At 59.2% G+C, this 14,657-nt stretch overlaps 1 protein-coding gene across 14 annotated transcripts in view; it reads right to left on the minus strand.

The window, feature by feature from the left end:
* Positions 1–10,735, minus strand: part of MINK1 (misshapen like kinase 1) — a 43,407-nt gene extending 32,672 nt beyond the window's left edge. For 5 of the 14 annotated variants that reach the window (XM_086685725.1, XM_086685720.1, XM_086685719.1 and 2 more), the window contains exon 1: positions 10,439–10,731. In XM_086685725.1, the coding sequence (XP_086541851.1) occupies positions 10,439–10,495 (57 nt within the window). In that variant the 5' untranslated portion in view covers positions 10,496–10,731. Of the gene's footprint in view, positions 1–10,438 lie in introns of all 14 variants that reach the window. The other 9 variants (XM_086685731.1, XM_086685730.1, XM_086685728.1 and 6 more) reach the window with 4 other exon arrangements.
* Between the last annotated feature and the right edge of the window lie 3,922 nt (positions 10,736–14,657).

Genomic DNA, 14,657 nt, shown 5'->3' on the forward strand with positions numbered 1-14,657 from the left:
AACTGGAACCGGGTCTCCGGGCGCTGAATGCCACGCTCACCGCCCCGTGCATCGTGTTGCCGGAGCTCTACCGGCCCCCCGGGGTCAGCAGCCAGGGAGACGTCAAGTCTACCCAACGTAAGGAGGCTGCGACCCCGGGCCCGTCAAGTCTACCCAACGTGAGGAGGCTGCGACCCTGGGCCCGCCAAGCGCGCGCGAGCCCCCGACTTAGACGGGGCCGGGCAACGCAGCGCCATGGTCAGCGAGCAGCGCTGGAGGTCCGAGCTAGCGAGCTCTGAGCCCCTGGCCTCCCACGGGCACCTGGACCGATGTGAGATGACCCGCGGGGGCTCTGCTTTACACGCGAGCACTTAGGTGACTTCTCACTCTCACCAGCGAACGGTGCGGACGAGCACATCCAGGGAGAGCGCCATGCCGGACAGCAGGGTAAGACCCAAGGCGAGCGGTGTCCCCAGGAGTGAGCGACGGGAGCATTCCTTCACTCAAACTCCGAGCACCAGGGCTGGGCACGACAGGCTGCGTTCAAGGAAGAGCACCAACCCCCACTCACACCCGGCTCGACGTAAGAAAAGAGGGGCCTTAGACGGGAGCGCGAGGGCACTCTGGGCAGACCCTGAAAGGGGATGGAGTACGTGTGGCCTCGTCTAGGTCGTGCACAGAAGACAGAGAAAACGTCCGTCTGTCTTTGGGATCCGGCACAAAGACTGGTGATCTGGGGACAAAGCCCTGAGAGGTGGACCTAAGTCACCATGCCCACCGGCCGCCAGAGGCCTCTGCGACCTGGACGCTGACCCGCGAGGCAGGCCTCCGTGTGCCGAGGGGCTCTCCGCCCTCCCGTCCTCCCGGGTGACCTGACTGCCAAGCCCACCTCCGTCTCCCCTTGAAGGCCAATGACGCTGCCGCACGTGGCGTGGAAAAGGGAAGGCCAGGGAGCGGGGCAGCCCTCCGTGCTGGCCACCTCTGCTCTGAGAAACCCAACTCGACTCTGCGTCACCCTCCGAGTCTGGTGTGTGGACACCACACCGGGGACACGGCCTGCCCGGGCTCCAGGAGGCCCAGGAGGCTGTCATCAAAGGGGCCTCAAGGGCCGCTCAGGGTTTCCTACGGCCCATCCCCCCTCCGAAGAGACCTCGGAATACACCACCCGACACTCGAATCGTCCCTGCGTCCACGTCCGAGCCTTGGGCACCCAGAAAGGTTGCTGGCGCTGTGCGAACACAGGTGTGTGGAACCGAGCCCCCGGGCAGAGCGGCACCCCCCGCGGGCCACCCCCCGCGAACGGCGAGGTGCAGGGCCCACGGGACCATCACAGGACGGGTTTCTTCCTCCCCTTTAACACGCGCAGAGACGCTGCCCCGTTTTGTTACCGTCGTCCCCCGAATGGCCTTCCCACCTTCCTCCAGCCCCTGCCCTGGGCCCCCAGGATGAGGAGTCGGAGCCGGTACGGGCGCCACGGTGGGTCCAGGCCGAGCCGGAAAGCGGGAGGCGGCCAGAAGCACTGACGACTGGAGAGAGACCCTTGGCTTCTCTTCCCGCTGCCTCGTCCGCCACGGATTCCTGCACCACTTGGCGCGTATCCGTGTCAGGCCTGGCGCCTCCTGGGAGGCGGGCGGGCGGGCGAGGGGTCAGCTCTCCCGACTCAACCAGTGAGGCACCTGCTGCGTCAGGCCAGCTCCACTCCGCACACGCACAAAGGGTGGAGGCGGGAATGGTGGGTCCCGGGCCGGGGTTCACGTTTCATGGGGACAGGCGGGTGTGGACATGGGCACTGGGGACGGCTGCACGGCGCGCTTAACACGGCTAAAATGCTCCATTTTGTGCCTGTTTAGCTGTGATAAAAAACATTTTTAAGGCAGGAGTGAGAGTCCTCCTCTCTTCCTACTGAAGGACAGGCCTCTCTGAGTCCGTCTACTCTCCTCCGAACCCAATCTTCTGGATTCCCGGGAGTGTCCTTCCCTCCTGTCGTCACTGCTCCGCCCGGCAGCCCGGCACCCACGAATCTCCACCAGTTCCGGGCACAGGCCCCGGGAAGCCAGCACTGCTGGCACGTGCCCGCCAATGCCAGCCCCCCGCAGCCCCCAGAGACTCGGGCTGGCGCCCCACTCCTGCTTCTCGAAACACGCCCCACGTCTAGGAACAGAGCCTGTGCTCTGTCGAGACACAGATCCGGACCGCGTGCCCCTCAACGGCTGCAGGCAGTCCTCGCGCAGGCTGCCTCCGTCCACGACACGGGCCACACTCCCTGAGCCTCCGAACAGCGTGAGCACAGACACAGGGACAGCGGTGTGTTCCCAAGAGAGGTCGCGAGGCCTGCTCGCTGCACCCACGCGTTCACGATGAAAGTCAGGAGGAAACACCACTCTGAGAGCACACGGCCTAGGACGTGGGCCACACAGGGCCCTCTCTCCCCCACGCACCGCCAGGCCCTGCCTCCCGGAGCAGGCAGCCAACGGCACAGGAGCCAACACGCTCGGGCTCCGCAGTGAGTCAGACCCGAGTCCCACCCCGGAATCCGCCGTTTACTGGCCGTCCAGCCCCAGAGAGGTCCGCGGACTCCCTTCCATGAGCCCTGGCGTGTTCCCCCGGGGCGGGGGACGAGGAGAGAGTCGCCCACTCCCAAGGGCTCTGGGAGGGACGGTGAGATTACACGAGGAGAGAACCAACTGCGCCGCGAGGACTGCTTACCGGTCTCACCCACACGCCTTCTGCAGCGACCCCACGCCCAGGTATAAAGGACTCGCACTGGAACAGCCTGAGCTCCGAACCAAAGTAAGAAAAAGGAACATGTGGGGGTCTAGGGACAAGGGAACCGACAAGCCTCGGAGCCACATGCTGTCCCTTCCCCAACCCAGGGCTGTGGGACACGTGGGCCCAGGGGGGTTCCGGTGTGAAGAACCCGTCGAGGCCAGAGGGTCTCCAAGCCGTGGTGAGACCAGCCCAGCCCATCAAGCTGTGCTGTCCTAAGGTCCAGGGGCAGCGGGAAGCGGACGGCAGCCCTGTCCCTCGGCTTCCCCCACCTGTCCCCCGCCACTCACCCACCCCCAGGGGGTCGTTCTCCCCCAGAGCACACCCTAGGAAGGCTGCCTTCCTCCCTCTGCAATCTGAGAGGACGTTCGCACGCACCTCTGTCTTCGAGGCAACAACTGGAGAACAGAAAGACCAGAGAGGAGGGCGCCTGGGTGTCCCAGTCGGTTGAGGGACCGACTCTCGATTTTGGCTCCGGTCGTGATCTCAGGGTGTGGGATCGAGCCCCCTGTGGGGCTCCACGCTGAGCACGGAGCCTGCTTGAGATTCTCTCTCTCTCCCTCTGCCCCTCCCGTGCTCTGACACACACACACACCCTCTGTAAGTAAAACAATTTAAAACACTGGAAAAGAGAAAGTCGGGAGAGGAAAGAGAAATGCGCTAGCCTCCTCTCCCAGACACCGTGGGCACCCGCTCCTGCCGCTGACGCCTGGGCTCTGGAGCGCCCCTGCCTCTTTTCTCGAAGACTCTTTCCTGAGCCGCTCAGAATTAAGGACCGAGTACGACACACGCTTCGGCCACCTTCTCACAAATGCGCCTTGAGAGAAAGAGCGGGTGGGTGGTAAAGAGAGAACACGAGAATCTTCTTCCTCCCGGTCTGGCTTGGAGCCTGCCCATTTTACCTTCGGAGGTGTGCTGGCAGACAAATAAAAGCTGTCAGGGGAGGCGTGTGCCATGCAGAAGTCATTTACTGCCTACGTCCCTCTCTCCACCCAGAAGGCAGCGAAGGAGGGACTTCACGGCAGAAAAAGCTGTGCCTTCCCGAGCCCACGCCAGGTTCACAAGAGGCACTACGGGCAACCTGGGCGGAGAGACCAGTGTCCCCTGTGCTGCGGACACTGGCCCCACACGCTGATGCCGTTAGAGGTTCCCGGATACAGTGACAGTGATGCCCAAACACCCCTGGAAGGCAGGTCCTCCTGCCGTGGGGACGCTTCCCGGGGAGTCCGAGGCCTTCCGGCCCCCTCCCCTGCCCACCATCTCCATCTTTCCTGGGCACGGTCTCCTCGGTTCTGTCCTCGCCATCTCTCTCCAGAGGCCGCGGCCCCTTCCGCAGCCCGGCCCGCCGCCCTCCCCGCACTGCGGCTGCCCCAGCCCTTTCCGTTGGCGACACGCGGAGTCGGGAACACTCCCCCTGCCCACCCCACTCACCCTTCACTGGCACACGGGGTCAGCTGAGAACCTCGTCTCTTTATACACAGGGTCTACTAACGGGGAGAACCCCACTTCCCACGGCCGGCCGGAGCGAGGCCCGGGGCTGGGCCTGTCCATGCCCATTTCTGGGGGACGCCCCCACCTTCCAGCCCCAGACACCGCTCAGCTCACTGCAACTGGGGACACCCTCCCCTCCCCTACAGGTGACTGCGTGAGAAGACTGAAACGCTAATTACCGGACGGTGGTGATCATTTCACCGAGAGTGCATACGTCGCGACATCACATTGTTCACCTCGAGTCTGTACCACTGTCACCAACCTAAAATCACACATCTAGGGACAACCCTCACACGCCTGCTGTAGACAACAGGCACGCTCACTCGTAGTTCACACACACACACACACACACACACAGAGCACGCAGAGATCCTCCCTCAATAAACAAACACGAGGGTCCTAGGAGTCACGGGCCCATCCCATATACGTGCCCTAACCCTTCAGAACAAACTTCTTTCTCCACCCCCCCCCCCCCCACGGGAAGGCTCAGAAGAAATCCTTGTGGAAACGAAGCCTGGAGGCCCTGGGCCCTCAGCTGTCAACCGAACGCTCTGCCTGAAGAACTGCCCCGTTCCAGGGTCTCCCAACTCCGGCCATCGCCAAACTCCTCCCGCTGGTGCCCCCTATTCCTTCTCGGTGCTGCCAGCTCGCTTTTCTGACCTGGGACCTGTCGGTCCCTCAATCGACCACCAAACACTTTCGTCTTACGAAAACTAAGAAAGATTCTCGTCATCTGCTCTCGCGGCCCGCTAAAGTTCTCTGCCACGGCCTTTATCGTGGTTTGTGATGACGCACGTGCATAACTACGTACATGGCCATTTTATTAATGCCTCTCCCCACTCCTAGACTGTAGCAAAGCCACGTCTACCTTGTGCCTCAATGTGACCTCTGTGCCTAGTTCTAGATCCTTCCTCAAACAAAACAAGAAACCTCCCCCACAGTTAGCAAGTACATCCTCGGGCTGCCTGGCCACCAGACTTAATCTCCAGGGGCTCCCAGGGCCAGTATAACTCCAGACCTTCCTTTTCTCCTCCCTCCACATTCCCTACCCTTCTGAAGAACAAAAACCCTCAAGAACCCCCTCAATTAGCCTCTGGAGGTGCTTCCTGTAGATGGCAGAACCCCAGACTCAAGTCAAGGACCGGCTGGTGAGGAGACCAGCAGGAAGGACAGGATGGAAGAGAAGGGAACGTGGGTGTGGCCAGGGCTCACTGCTTTCACCAAGTAAAGTTTCTTTTTTTCAACGTTTATTTATTTTTGGGACAGAGAGAGCCAGAGCATGAACGGGGGAGGGGCAGAGAGAGAGGGAGACACAGAATCGGAAACAGGCTCCGGGCTCTGAGCCGTCAGCCCAGAGCCCGACGCGGGGCTCGAACTCCCGGACCGCGAGATCGTGACCTGGCTGAAGTCGGACGCTCAACCGACTGCGCCACCCAGGCGCCCCTAACCAAGTAAAGTTTCTAATGTTCCTATATTCCGTGCGCATTCAGGAAGCGGTCTGAAAGTCGACTTATTAACCTGGTTACTTTTCATTCTATTCCTTAAACGTAGGAAGAGACTGAGGGAGTCGGGGATGTAAAGGGGATGCTTGGGGAAGAGAAAGGACTTGAGACTCAAGATGACTGAACACGGGACAAGAGACAATGAGTAGAATCCCCGGGAATCAGAATTGACAAAAACTTTCAGACCTTGAGGATTCCAAGATACTGAGGAAAGCAGTAACAGTTAAGAAAAGGGGAGCTTTGGGGCGCCTGGGTGGCTCAGTGGGTTGCACGTCCGACTTCGACTCTGGTCACGATCTCACGGCTCGTGAGCTCACGCCCCGCGTCAGGCTCTCTGCTGCCAGTGTGGAATCTGCTTGGGATCCTCAGCCTCCCTCTCTCTCAAAATAAATAAATACACCTTAAAGGAAACAAACAGAAAGGGGGAGCCTGAGCCTGCGGAAGCATGTCTAGGCTGAATGCCCCCAGAGCTCTGAGTCAACAGCTGAGTGTGGCCCCGAGGCCGATGTCACACCCTTCCCGGAGCATCTGGAACCTGGTGCCCGCCAACGCTCGGCGACTGCGGCAGGAACGTCCTGTACAACTTTGGAGACGGCACCGTTAGTCGGGCCGACTCTTGGACGGCTTCTGGAGATGCTCTCTGGCCCCAGAGCTGTTTGATGTTTCTGGGTTGAGAGATTACCACATTCCTCATTCATAGACCGATGCCCGGGGACAAGCCTATAAAGGGCGTCCCACATACTTCCTGCCGTCTCATCCCCCAAATGACGGGAGGACACTGTACGTATCAAGCTGTCCAAAGGTGAAAGGAACGGAGGCCGGGTGCGAAATCCGGGCGTCGACTGAGCTCCTGGGGCGAGTGTGAGGGGGGTGCTGCCGCCCCTCCCGCTGCCCACAACCTGTCCCGTCCTGTCCACGGCAGGAAGGGGGCAGTGGCCGAACACCTGGCTCCAGCCGAGCTCTCTGTGGCCTCCCCTGCGTGGGCTCAAGCGGCACCGTGGGCTCCCCAGCGGCCCTGCCTCCCCCTGCAGTTTTCCAGGGAAAGAGTCACTACTCAAGTTACTTGGGGCTGCAGGGGGTCGGTGTGCCTGGGGCACCCACCGCCAGCGTCTGGGCAGCTGGCACATCGGAACACGGGTGGGTCCCCCCGGGAACACGTGCCCGGAGCCGCCACTCTCCCAGGGCGCCGGCCCCACAGCCTCGCGCGGAGAGAAGGAAGGGGAAGGACAGACACGACGACACAAAATCATCCGAAAAAGAACACCTCTGGCAGCATTACCACCCATCAACCAGTCCCTCTTCACTGGGCTCCGTGACGTTGTTTCAACCCAGCGACACGGGGGGCGGCTCCAGGGTTCCAAGGACCCTGCCGTCTGAAACTTCCAGCTGGCCGCACGGGAAAGAGAAGCTGTTTGATCTGGGAGGTGGGTCACCCACAAGGAGCAACGCAGAAAGGAAAGAGGTCAGCCTGGGGGCTGCTCCCCCCTCATCCCGTCCACTTTACTGATTTCTACCCTTTGCGAGAAGCCAAGAGCCACAAGTCAGAAGATTCTCCTGGAACATAACCAAGCTTGGACACGGAGAGGGTCTGAGGCAAGAGGCCCATATTTTCTCTTGGCAGATCCTAATTTTACTCCAAGGGCATCGCTCGGATGGAAGCTTCCAGAACTCTGTGCACCACCAGACAAAGCCTGATTCCAAAAACAACTCAGCAAAGATGTTCTTAATTGTGTGTCTCCAAGAGAGGGGCAAGAGGAACCCTAACAAGCGTGACATTTATTGAATGCTTTCTCTGAGAGAGCATTGTGCTAGGGGACTGTCACTTGTTGGAATGCGCGTTTATTCAACAAACACTGAACCCCCCTGATGTGCAAAACAGGCCCCGGAAAGGCAAAGATGAGCAAAACAGTCAAAAATCCTAGCTCTCGCTGAACCTGTCGATAAAAACAAATGTGCATGTCAGCTGATGATGATGAACGTGATGAAGGACGGTAAAAGCCGACTAAGGGAACGCTATATAAAACCTGCGTAAAAATAAAGCAGGCCAAGAAGCGTTAGTCCAGATACAGCTGTGCTGGGAGGCTGCTGTGACTGCTGTCTGATGACAGCAACGACGGTAAGGGCCGCCACACGGGCCCCCTGTGCCGGGAGCTGGACGGGACTTAATGCGCAGAACTCTGGCAGCAACTCTCGACTTTGGCACCATTACTGTCTCCACGTAGAGCTGGGAGAAAAGGCTCTTTGCTGCCAGTCGGGGGCCAAGGTGACTCAGTGAGTGAGGAAGCCCCTAGGCTGGTAGGGAAACGGGGTGTCAGAGAGGTCCAGCGAGCCCGTGGAGCCCGAGGTCACCCCGGAGCAGGTCCACTGGCCTCTCCCCGCGGTGCTGGGAGTGCGGGCAGGCCCACCTTCCCCGACGACCCAGACTGTTACTCTCAGCACCAGCTGCGAACCACGCCTTAGCTTGAAACCAGAGAGAGACAACCCGGGCCTTCCAGGCCCGCTCAAAAGGGCTGGACGTGGTCCTCTCCCAGCCCCTCCCCGGGCCCCCAACACAAGATGGTGCAGGCCAGGGAGACCAGGTGTCGCCGCTAATTCTCCGGGTCGCCGTTTGTCACTGGAAAACAGGGACAAAACAAGAGATGAGCCACCCACAGCCGCTCACTCTCCAGGAGGTGGGGTGCTCCCTCTCCAGGAGGTGGGGCGGAGGGGGCAGGCACTGAGAAAAGGTCAGCAGCGAGAAGACAGGCCCTCTCTAGCTCCATTTCAAAGAAAGCCCCCTCCCCCTCCTGCCCTGGAGTAGTGGGGTGGGTCGGGGAGGGGAGCACTTCCTTAAGCAGGAGGCAAGAAAGCACCTCGAGCAGGTGTGAGGCCTCTCCTGAGAGGAAGGAGAGGAGAATCAGGCAGGAGGCTAGCGTGGCTTCTAGCAGAGAAATCCAGAAGGGAAATGCCACGTCCAAGGTCAGATTTGCAGAGTGGCTGGAAATCCCAGGCTAGGGGTCCAGGCCAAACTACCAAGAGGCCAAAGGAAAAGAGAAGCCCAAGCAGAGTCCCACAGGGAAGAAACCAAAGGTCACGGTTCGGACCCTCCCGGTGTTTCTTGCATGTCAGTCCCCGCAGCCACGGGAGCCTGTGGCCAGAGTTAATCAACAACCAAGGTGGGGAGGGAAGATGGGGGTTCATCCTAGGGCACAGCCCGTTACGGGGGGCTTGCAACTGCACCTTGTCCTACTCTACCTGGGTATCAGCTGAGTATCCCAGGTCAAACTGACCCTCAGAAGTTCCCTCCTAAAGCCTTCAGACCCTCTGCCGGCCAACACACACACACACACACACACACACACACACACACACACACACACACGATGAAATCCAATACTTAGTCTCCCTCCTGAGCAACTGTTCATCACCTTCTCTCCAGCAAGGCAGGAGAGAACACTGAACTGGCCCAACATTGCACCAAACAAATTATGACCTGAATGTCGAGAGAAACTGTGTCACCTAGAGAGACCCAATTAACGACATGACTCTGCTCTCCTCAATTCCCCTCTCCCCTCCGGGCGTATCCGGGGCACCCGTGTGGTTGACCGCCTTTTCCCACTACTGGCCACGTTCCCCGGCGAACTCCAAAGCCAGACACCAAACCCGGGCCTCCTGAGAAGCCCAACCCCGAGAGGGGAAATCCTGCGCTCCGCACACCTGGGCCTGTTGAGGAAGCCGGAAGGACACCGGACAGAAAGCGCACCTGGGTGGCGGTCTGGAGTGTTCACCTTGAGATCACTAAGTTGCTCCTTAAGCCAGCGCTGCGAGCAGAACAAATGCGGCCGACGAGCTCCCAAATGAGGGCGTGCACGTGCCCTTTTCTGGTTAGCCCCTCCCTGGAGACCCCATCACCTCCCCCTTCCCTCCAGCACACGCAGACATGCCTGCTGCCATCCCGACCTCCCCACCGACCACACGCATGTGTGTGCACATGCACAGAAACATCCTCTCCCCAGCCCGAGCCTGGGTTTCTTTAGGGAACCAGCGCGTCCCCCCTCCCCCCTGCACTTGTCTCGGCTCCAGCCCCACACCGCTGCAGAGTTGGTAACGTAATATGCGGGGACCCTGAGGCCGGAAATGCCTGGTTCTGGGCTGCTGCACTCGAAACGCGAGACCAGGCGTAGGGAGAGCCGCGCACGGGGACCACGGCGGCCGCGGGGGGCGCGGGGTGCAGACGGAAAGGCTGAAATTCCGGCCAGGGAGGACGTGCCATTCAGGGGCGGGCGAGGAGGAGGAGGGGGAGGCTGTCGAGGCAGTTGCAAAGTCAAAATCCGAGGCGCCGAGAAAGGGGAGGAGGAGGAGGAAGGAGACGCGAGCAGGGGCAAGGCTGGAAAGAGGCCGAGAGCGGGGACGGGGCCAGGGAGGGGCACCGCCGGCACCACCGTGCAGGTGGCGGGGCGAGGTCTGGGGGAAGCGGGGTGGGGGAAGGGGTCCGGGGCCCGAGTGCGGGCCGAGGCGGCGGGGGAGCGTGGGGGCGGGGCAGCACAGGGCGGGGACCGACCTGGCTCCCGGAATCCGCAGCGCGTGCACGGACAGGGGGGAAGCCAAGGGCGGGGGCCCCGCGGCGGGGGGCGCCCCGGGGGGCACGTGAGGCGCGCGGCCGCGCCGCTCCCCGGCGGCGGGGGCAGGAACCGGGGCGAGACTGGGGGCGGCGCGCTCACCCGCAGGGCGGACAGGTCGATGTCGTCCAGGCTGCGGGCGGGGGCTGGGTCGCCCATGGCCTCCGCGGGCAGCCGGGCCCCGGGGCCGCTCACGCGCCGGCTCGGTTATTCCGCTGCCGCCGTCGCCGCTTCTCCCCCATCGGGGGGGATCCCGGGGGCGGACTCCGCCGCGCCTCCCCCGGAGGACGCGGAGGGGGAGGGCCGGCGGGAGGACCGACCCACCGACTGACAGGAGCTGGCGCCCGGTCCGCAACCCGAGCCTCCCGACTCTCCCGCGCAGGCGCGGAGCGGCCGCGCTCCGGGAGGGTGGACTAGGGAACGTGACGCGAGCGCGCCGGGTTCCCCTCCCCCTAGGCGGCGACACCTGCGCGCAGGCGCAGCAGAGAGAGGGAGCGCAAGGCGCGCGCGAGGACCGACCGACCGCGCGAGCCTGGCGAGGAGAAGTGGGCGGTGGCCGGGCGGCCGCGGAGCGCGCCCACCGGCCGGTGCGCGTGCGCACACGCGTTTCCTTCCCTTCCCCTGTGTTTTGCCCTCTCTCTCCCGCATTTCCTCCTTCGCTCTCCTTTGACGCTCTTCCTTCCCTTTTCCTCCTCTTTCGCGTGCCAGCTGCCAATCAAGCCACCCACCTCAATTTGCGGGGGAAGGGGGGCGGGACCTAGCCCCCCTATTACTAGGGGGGTTGTTATGGTAACTCCCCACGCGAGGGCTGGATGGCCTCTAGATAGGATGGGCTGTCCACCCACCTGATTGCCATGGCAACAGTGGAGCCGCCGAGGGAGGGGCCTCAGGGTGGGAATCTGGCTGGAGAAACCACGTGGGAGTTGGGCGGGGGTGCCGGCTGCCTCCGGAGTGCCCTTTACCCCCTTCCCCGGCTGGGGGACCTCAGAGGGGACGGGGAATCCTACCGCACCCCTTTGTCTCTGCACCCCTCGTTCTGCGCAAAGGAGCTGTTTCAACAATTATTCATTGATCGCTGGAGCCGCGGGTGGGGGAAGGGGTAGTAGGGAGAGGAGGAGGAACCCACGTCCAACCTCTTCAAATCGTGCGCGGGTCACCTTGGGTCTGGTGTTGGCACAGCACCCCCAGCCATTAGCCTCACGGGAGGCGGGGTGATGCTGTGAAAAGAAGGAGGAGTCGTGTTCCGCCACTGTCGTGCTGTGTGACCTTGAGTAAGCTGCTTTGCTTCTCTGGGCTTTTCTTTAACTGTGAAGTTGAGGAGGAAGGCAGTTTGATCCCCGAGATCACTTCCAGCAACAGTATCGTCTCTGAAAGACTCCGCCAGCGCCAGCGGTCTTCATGCAAACATCATTTAGGAGAGTTAGAATGAAAAGTCCTTGGATAGGGGTTAACATCCTCCTTTCCGGACACTGCTCTTTGGCCCATTCGTATGCACATCCAGTTTCGCTCCCCTCCCCTCCTATTTACCCTGTCGTTGTCCTTGTCCAAGCCACAATCCCCACTTACCCCCATTACTCTTTAAAGCCACCTGCTTGGTCTCCCTGCCTGGACCCTCTTAAGTCAATTTTCCATACCCACAGTGATTTTTCTGAAACTCACATCTGATGTCACTCATGTTTGAGACCCTTCGCTGCACCCCTCCTCTCTGTCTTTTGAATACAGTACGGCACCAAAGAACTTCAAGATTCTGCCTGCTTCTCCTGCCTTGTTTTTCACCACTCCACCATTCAGTCTCATATATTCTAGCCATGTTGAAATCTACTCACAGTGGCCAGAACGCAACAGACCCTCCTGCAGCTTGTGCACCCGCTGTTTCTTCTCCCAGGAATATTCGGCCCATGCCCACTCTCACTGCCTTTTGCTTTGTCCTACGTGTGTCTAAGTCACCTCCTCCAGGAAGCCTTCCCTGACCCACTAGGGCTGAGTTTAGCTCTTCTGTTTTAGCTGCCTGACTTCAATGCATGCCCACGTTTGACACTTTTAAGTGTCTGTTGAATCTCCTTAAAGGCAGCAGTCATGTCGGCCTTGTTCAGTACAGGTCTTGGCACCCATTAGAGGTTCCATATCACGTAAGTGAATGAAGCCCTCTGTTATCTGGGCAGGCGCTCATGCAAGATCAAAACCATGGGAGAGGAGGGAAAAAAACGATTTGAAGTTAGTGCTTTGGACAGGTCATTAATCTCTCGGAGACTTAGAGATAATAGGGAGATTAATAAAGTAAAATTAGATATGTAAAGCACTTGGCATATACTAGGTCTTTGATAAGTTTACTTATGCCCGACTCATAGGCAGTGTTTAATAAGGGATACTGAATTCGGGCACCTGGGTGGCTCAGTCGGTTAAGCGGCTGACTCTTGATTCCGGCTCAGGTCATGTTCTCACAGTTCATGAATTGGAACCCCTCATCGGAGTGCGGAGGCTGCTTGGGATTCTCTCTCACTCTGTCTCCCTCTGGCCCTACCCAGGTTGTGCTCGCTCGCTCTCTCTCTCTCTGTCTCTCTCTGTCTCTCTCTTTCAATAAATATTTTTAAAAAGGGGGGGGGAGCTGCTGAATCAATGAATGAGCAAATGAAGACCACAAGGATAGGATAGCCCTCAAACCTCAAAAGGCAGTGCAATCTGGAAGGTGAAAAGTGCAGAGAAACAGGACTGACCCCCTGTGCTCATAATTACTGAAGCTGGAGAAATTCAATGTACAGTGACCCTAATCTCCGCCTCCACAGAATAGTAATAGTGACCCCTAGCCCCATACACACACACACACACACGAATTATAAAGGATCCCCAGGTTGGTTTATTCCGGTTGTGAATCAGACACATTCTGTGCAGATCTTCACATCTGATGGCTTCCAGAGAGGCTGACCTGCTGAATTTGTTTTCCTCAGGCTCCTTTAACAGTAACTGCTAGAACCTGAATACACTGCAGAATTGTCCCGGTCCTCAGAGTCATGCTCACTGTTTGCATGGCTCCTATGGAAGCATTCTGTCAATTAACCTAGAGTTTAGTGGTTTCTTGAGATATTAAAAAAAAGACACCCCCTCCTCCGAGGACAAACGAAATCAATAAAGAGCTGCTTGGCCCCAAACATTAAAAAAAAAAAGGGGGGGGACATATGGATACATGAGAGTTTGTATTGTCTTTTGTATAAGAGACTGTCTGTAATAAAAACTTAGAGATGATGTGGTAGAGAAAGCCCTGGATCGGGCTTCAAGGAAAGTTAAAATATTAAAAATAAGACAACTTATAGGACCCCTCGGAGATGGATGAACATCTCATACGGGCCCAGGGGCCGTCAGGACCTCCCGCCCACCTTGGGAGGCTGGATTCCTTCTCTTGCCGGGTCTAGGGCCACCTCTTCTGGTTCCAAGCCCGCTGCTTGCCCCCCGCACTATGGTGGCCTCCATTCGAGAAACTCCAGGACTAATGTGGGATTCAGGGGTGGTGCTGAGGGACCAGCAGTGTGGTGCAGAAACCCACCAGCCCCAGCCCACCACGGGACAGCTGCCGCCCCCACTGCCCTCCTCCACAGTTAATGAGGTAAAAGTCCCCCAGGGAAGGAGGCACTTAGGCTGACAATGAGGCTAATTAGCAGAATGCCAATTAGTACCAGGGGACCGTTGGATGTGGGAGGGGGAGGATTTCTCCTGTGATGGGGGCTTCTTCAGAGGAAAGGAGGGCTGGATTCAAAGGCCGGGAGCCAGGTGGCGAGCCTCCCCTCCCTCCAGGCTGTCATCCACCAGCATGCCCCCTCTTCCAGAAAGCCTTCCTAAACTGCTTGCCCTGCCCCACCCCCAGCTCGTTTCTCCCCGCTCCTGTGGTCAGTTCCAAGACCGAGGCTGAGGGACATCAAGGGCGAAAGCCAGGATCTGTGGGCAACTTTTTCTCTAATTGCAAAGTAGTTCGGATACAGAAAGAGATAGGAATATGTATATTACAACTTCATCGACCGACCACTCAGCTTAAGAGAGAAATTACACGGGGCGCCTGAGTGGTTCAGTCGGTTAAGCATCAGACTCTCCATTTCAGCTCAGGTCACCATCTCCCGAGTAGAGCTCCGCACTGGCAGCACGGAGCCTGCTTGGGATTCTCTCTCCCTCTCTCTCAAAATAAACATTAAAAAAGAGAGAGAGAGAAATGCTACCAATTCACGTGGAGAACTCTCTCTGTATACCCATTATCGCCTCCTCCTCACCTGCCCTGGGAGGTGACCTTCTTCATCCCAATGTGTGCCACACTCATAGCATTTACAGGCAGGCCTAG

Source organism: Puma concolor, chromosome E1, assembly GCF_028749965.1.
Source record: "Puma concolor isolate L17-30 chromosome E1, mPumCon1.1.hap2, whole genome shotgun sequence".
Taxonomy (NCBI): Eukaryota; Metazoa; Chordata; class Mammalia; order Carnivora; family Felidae; genus Puma; species Puma concolor.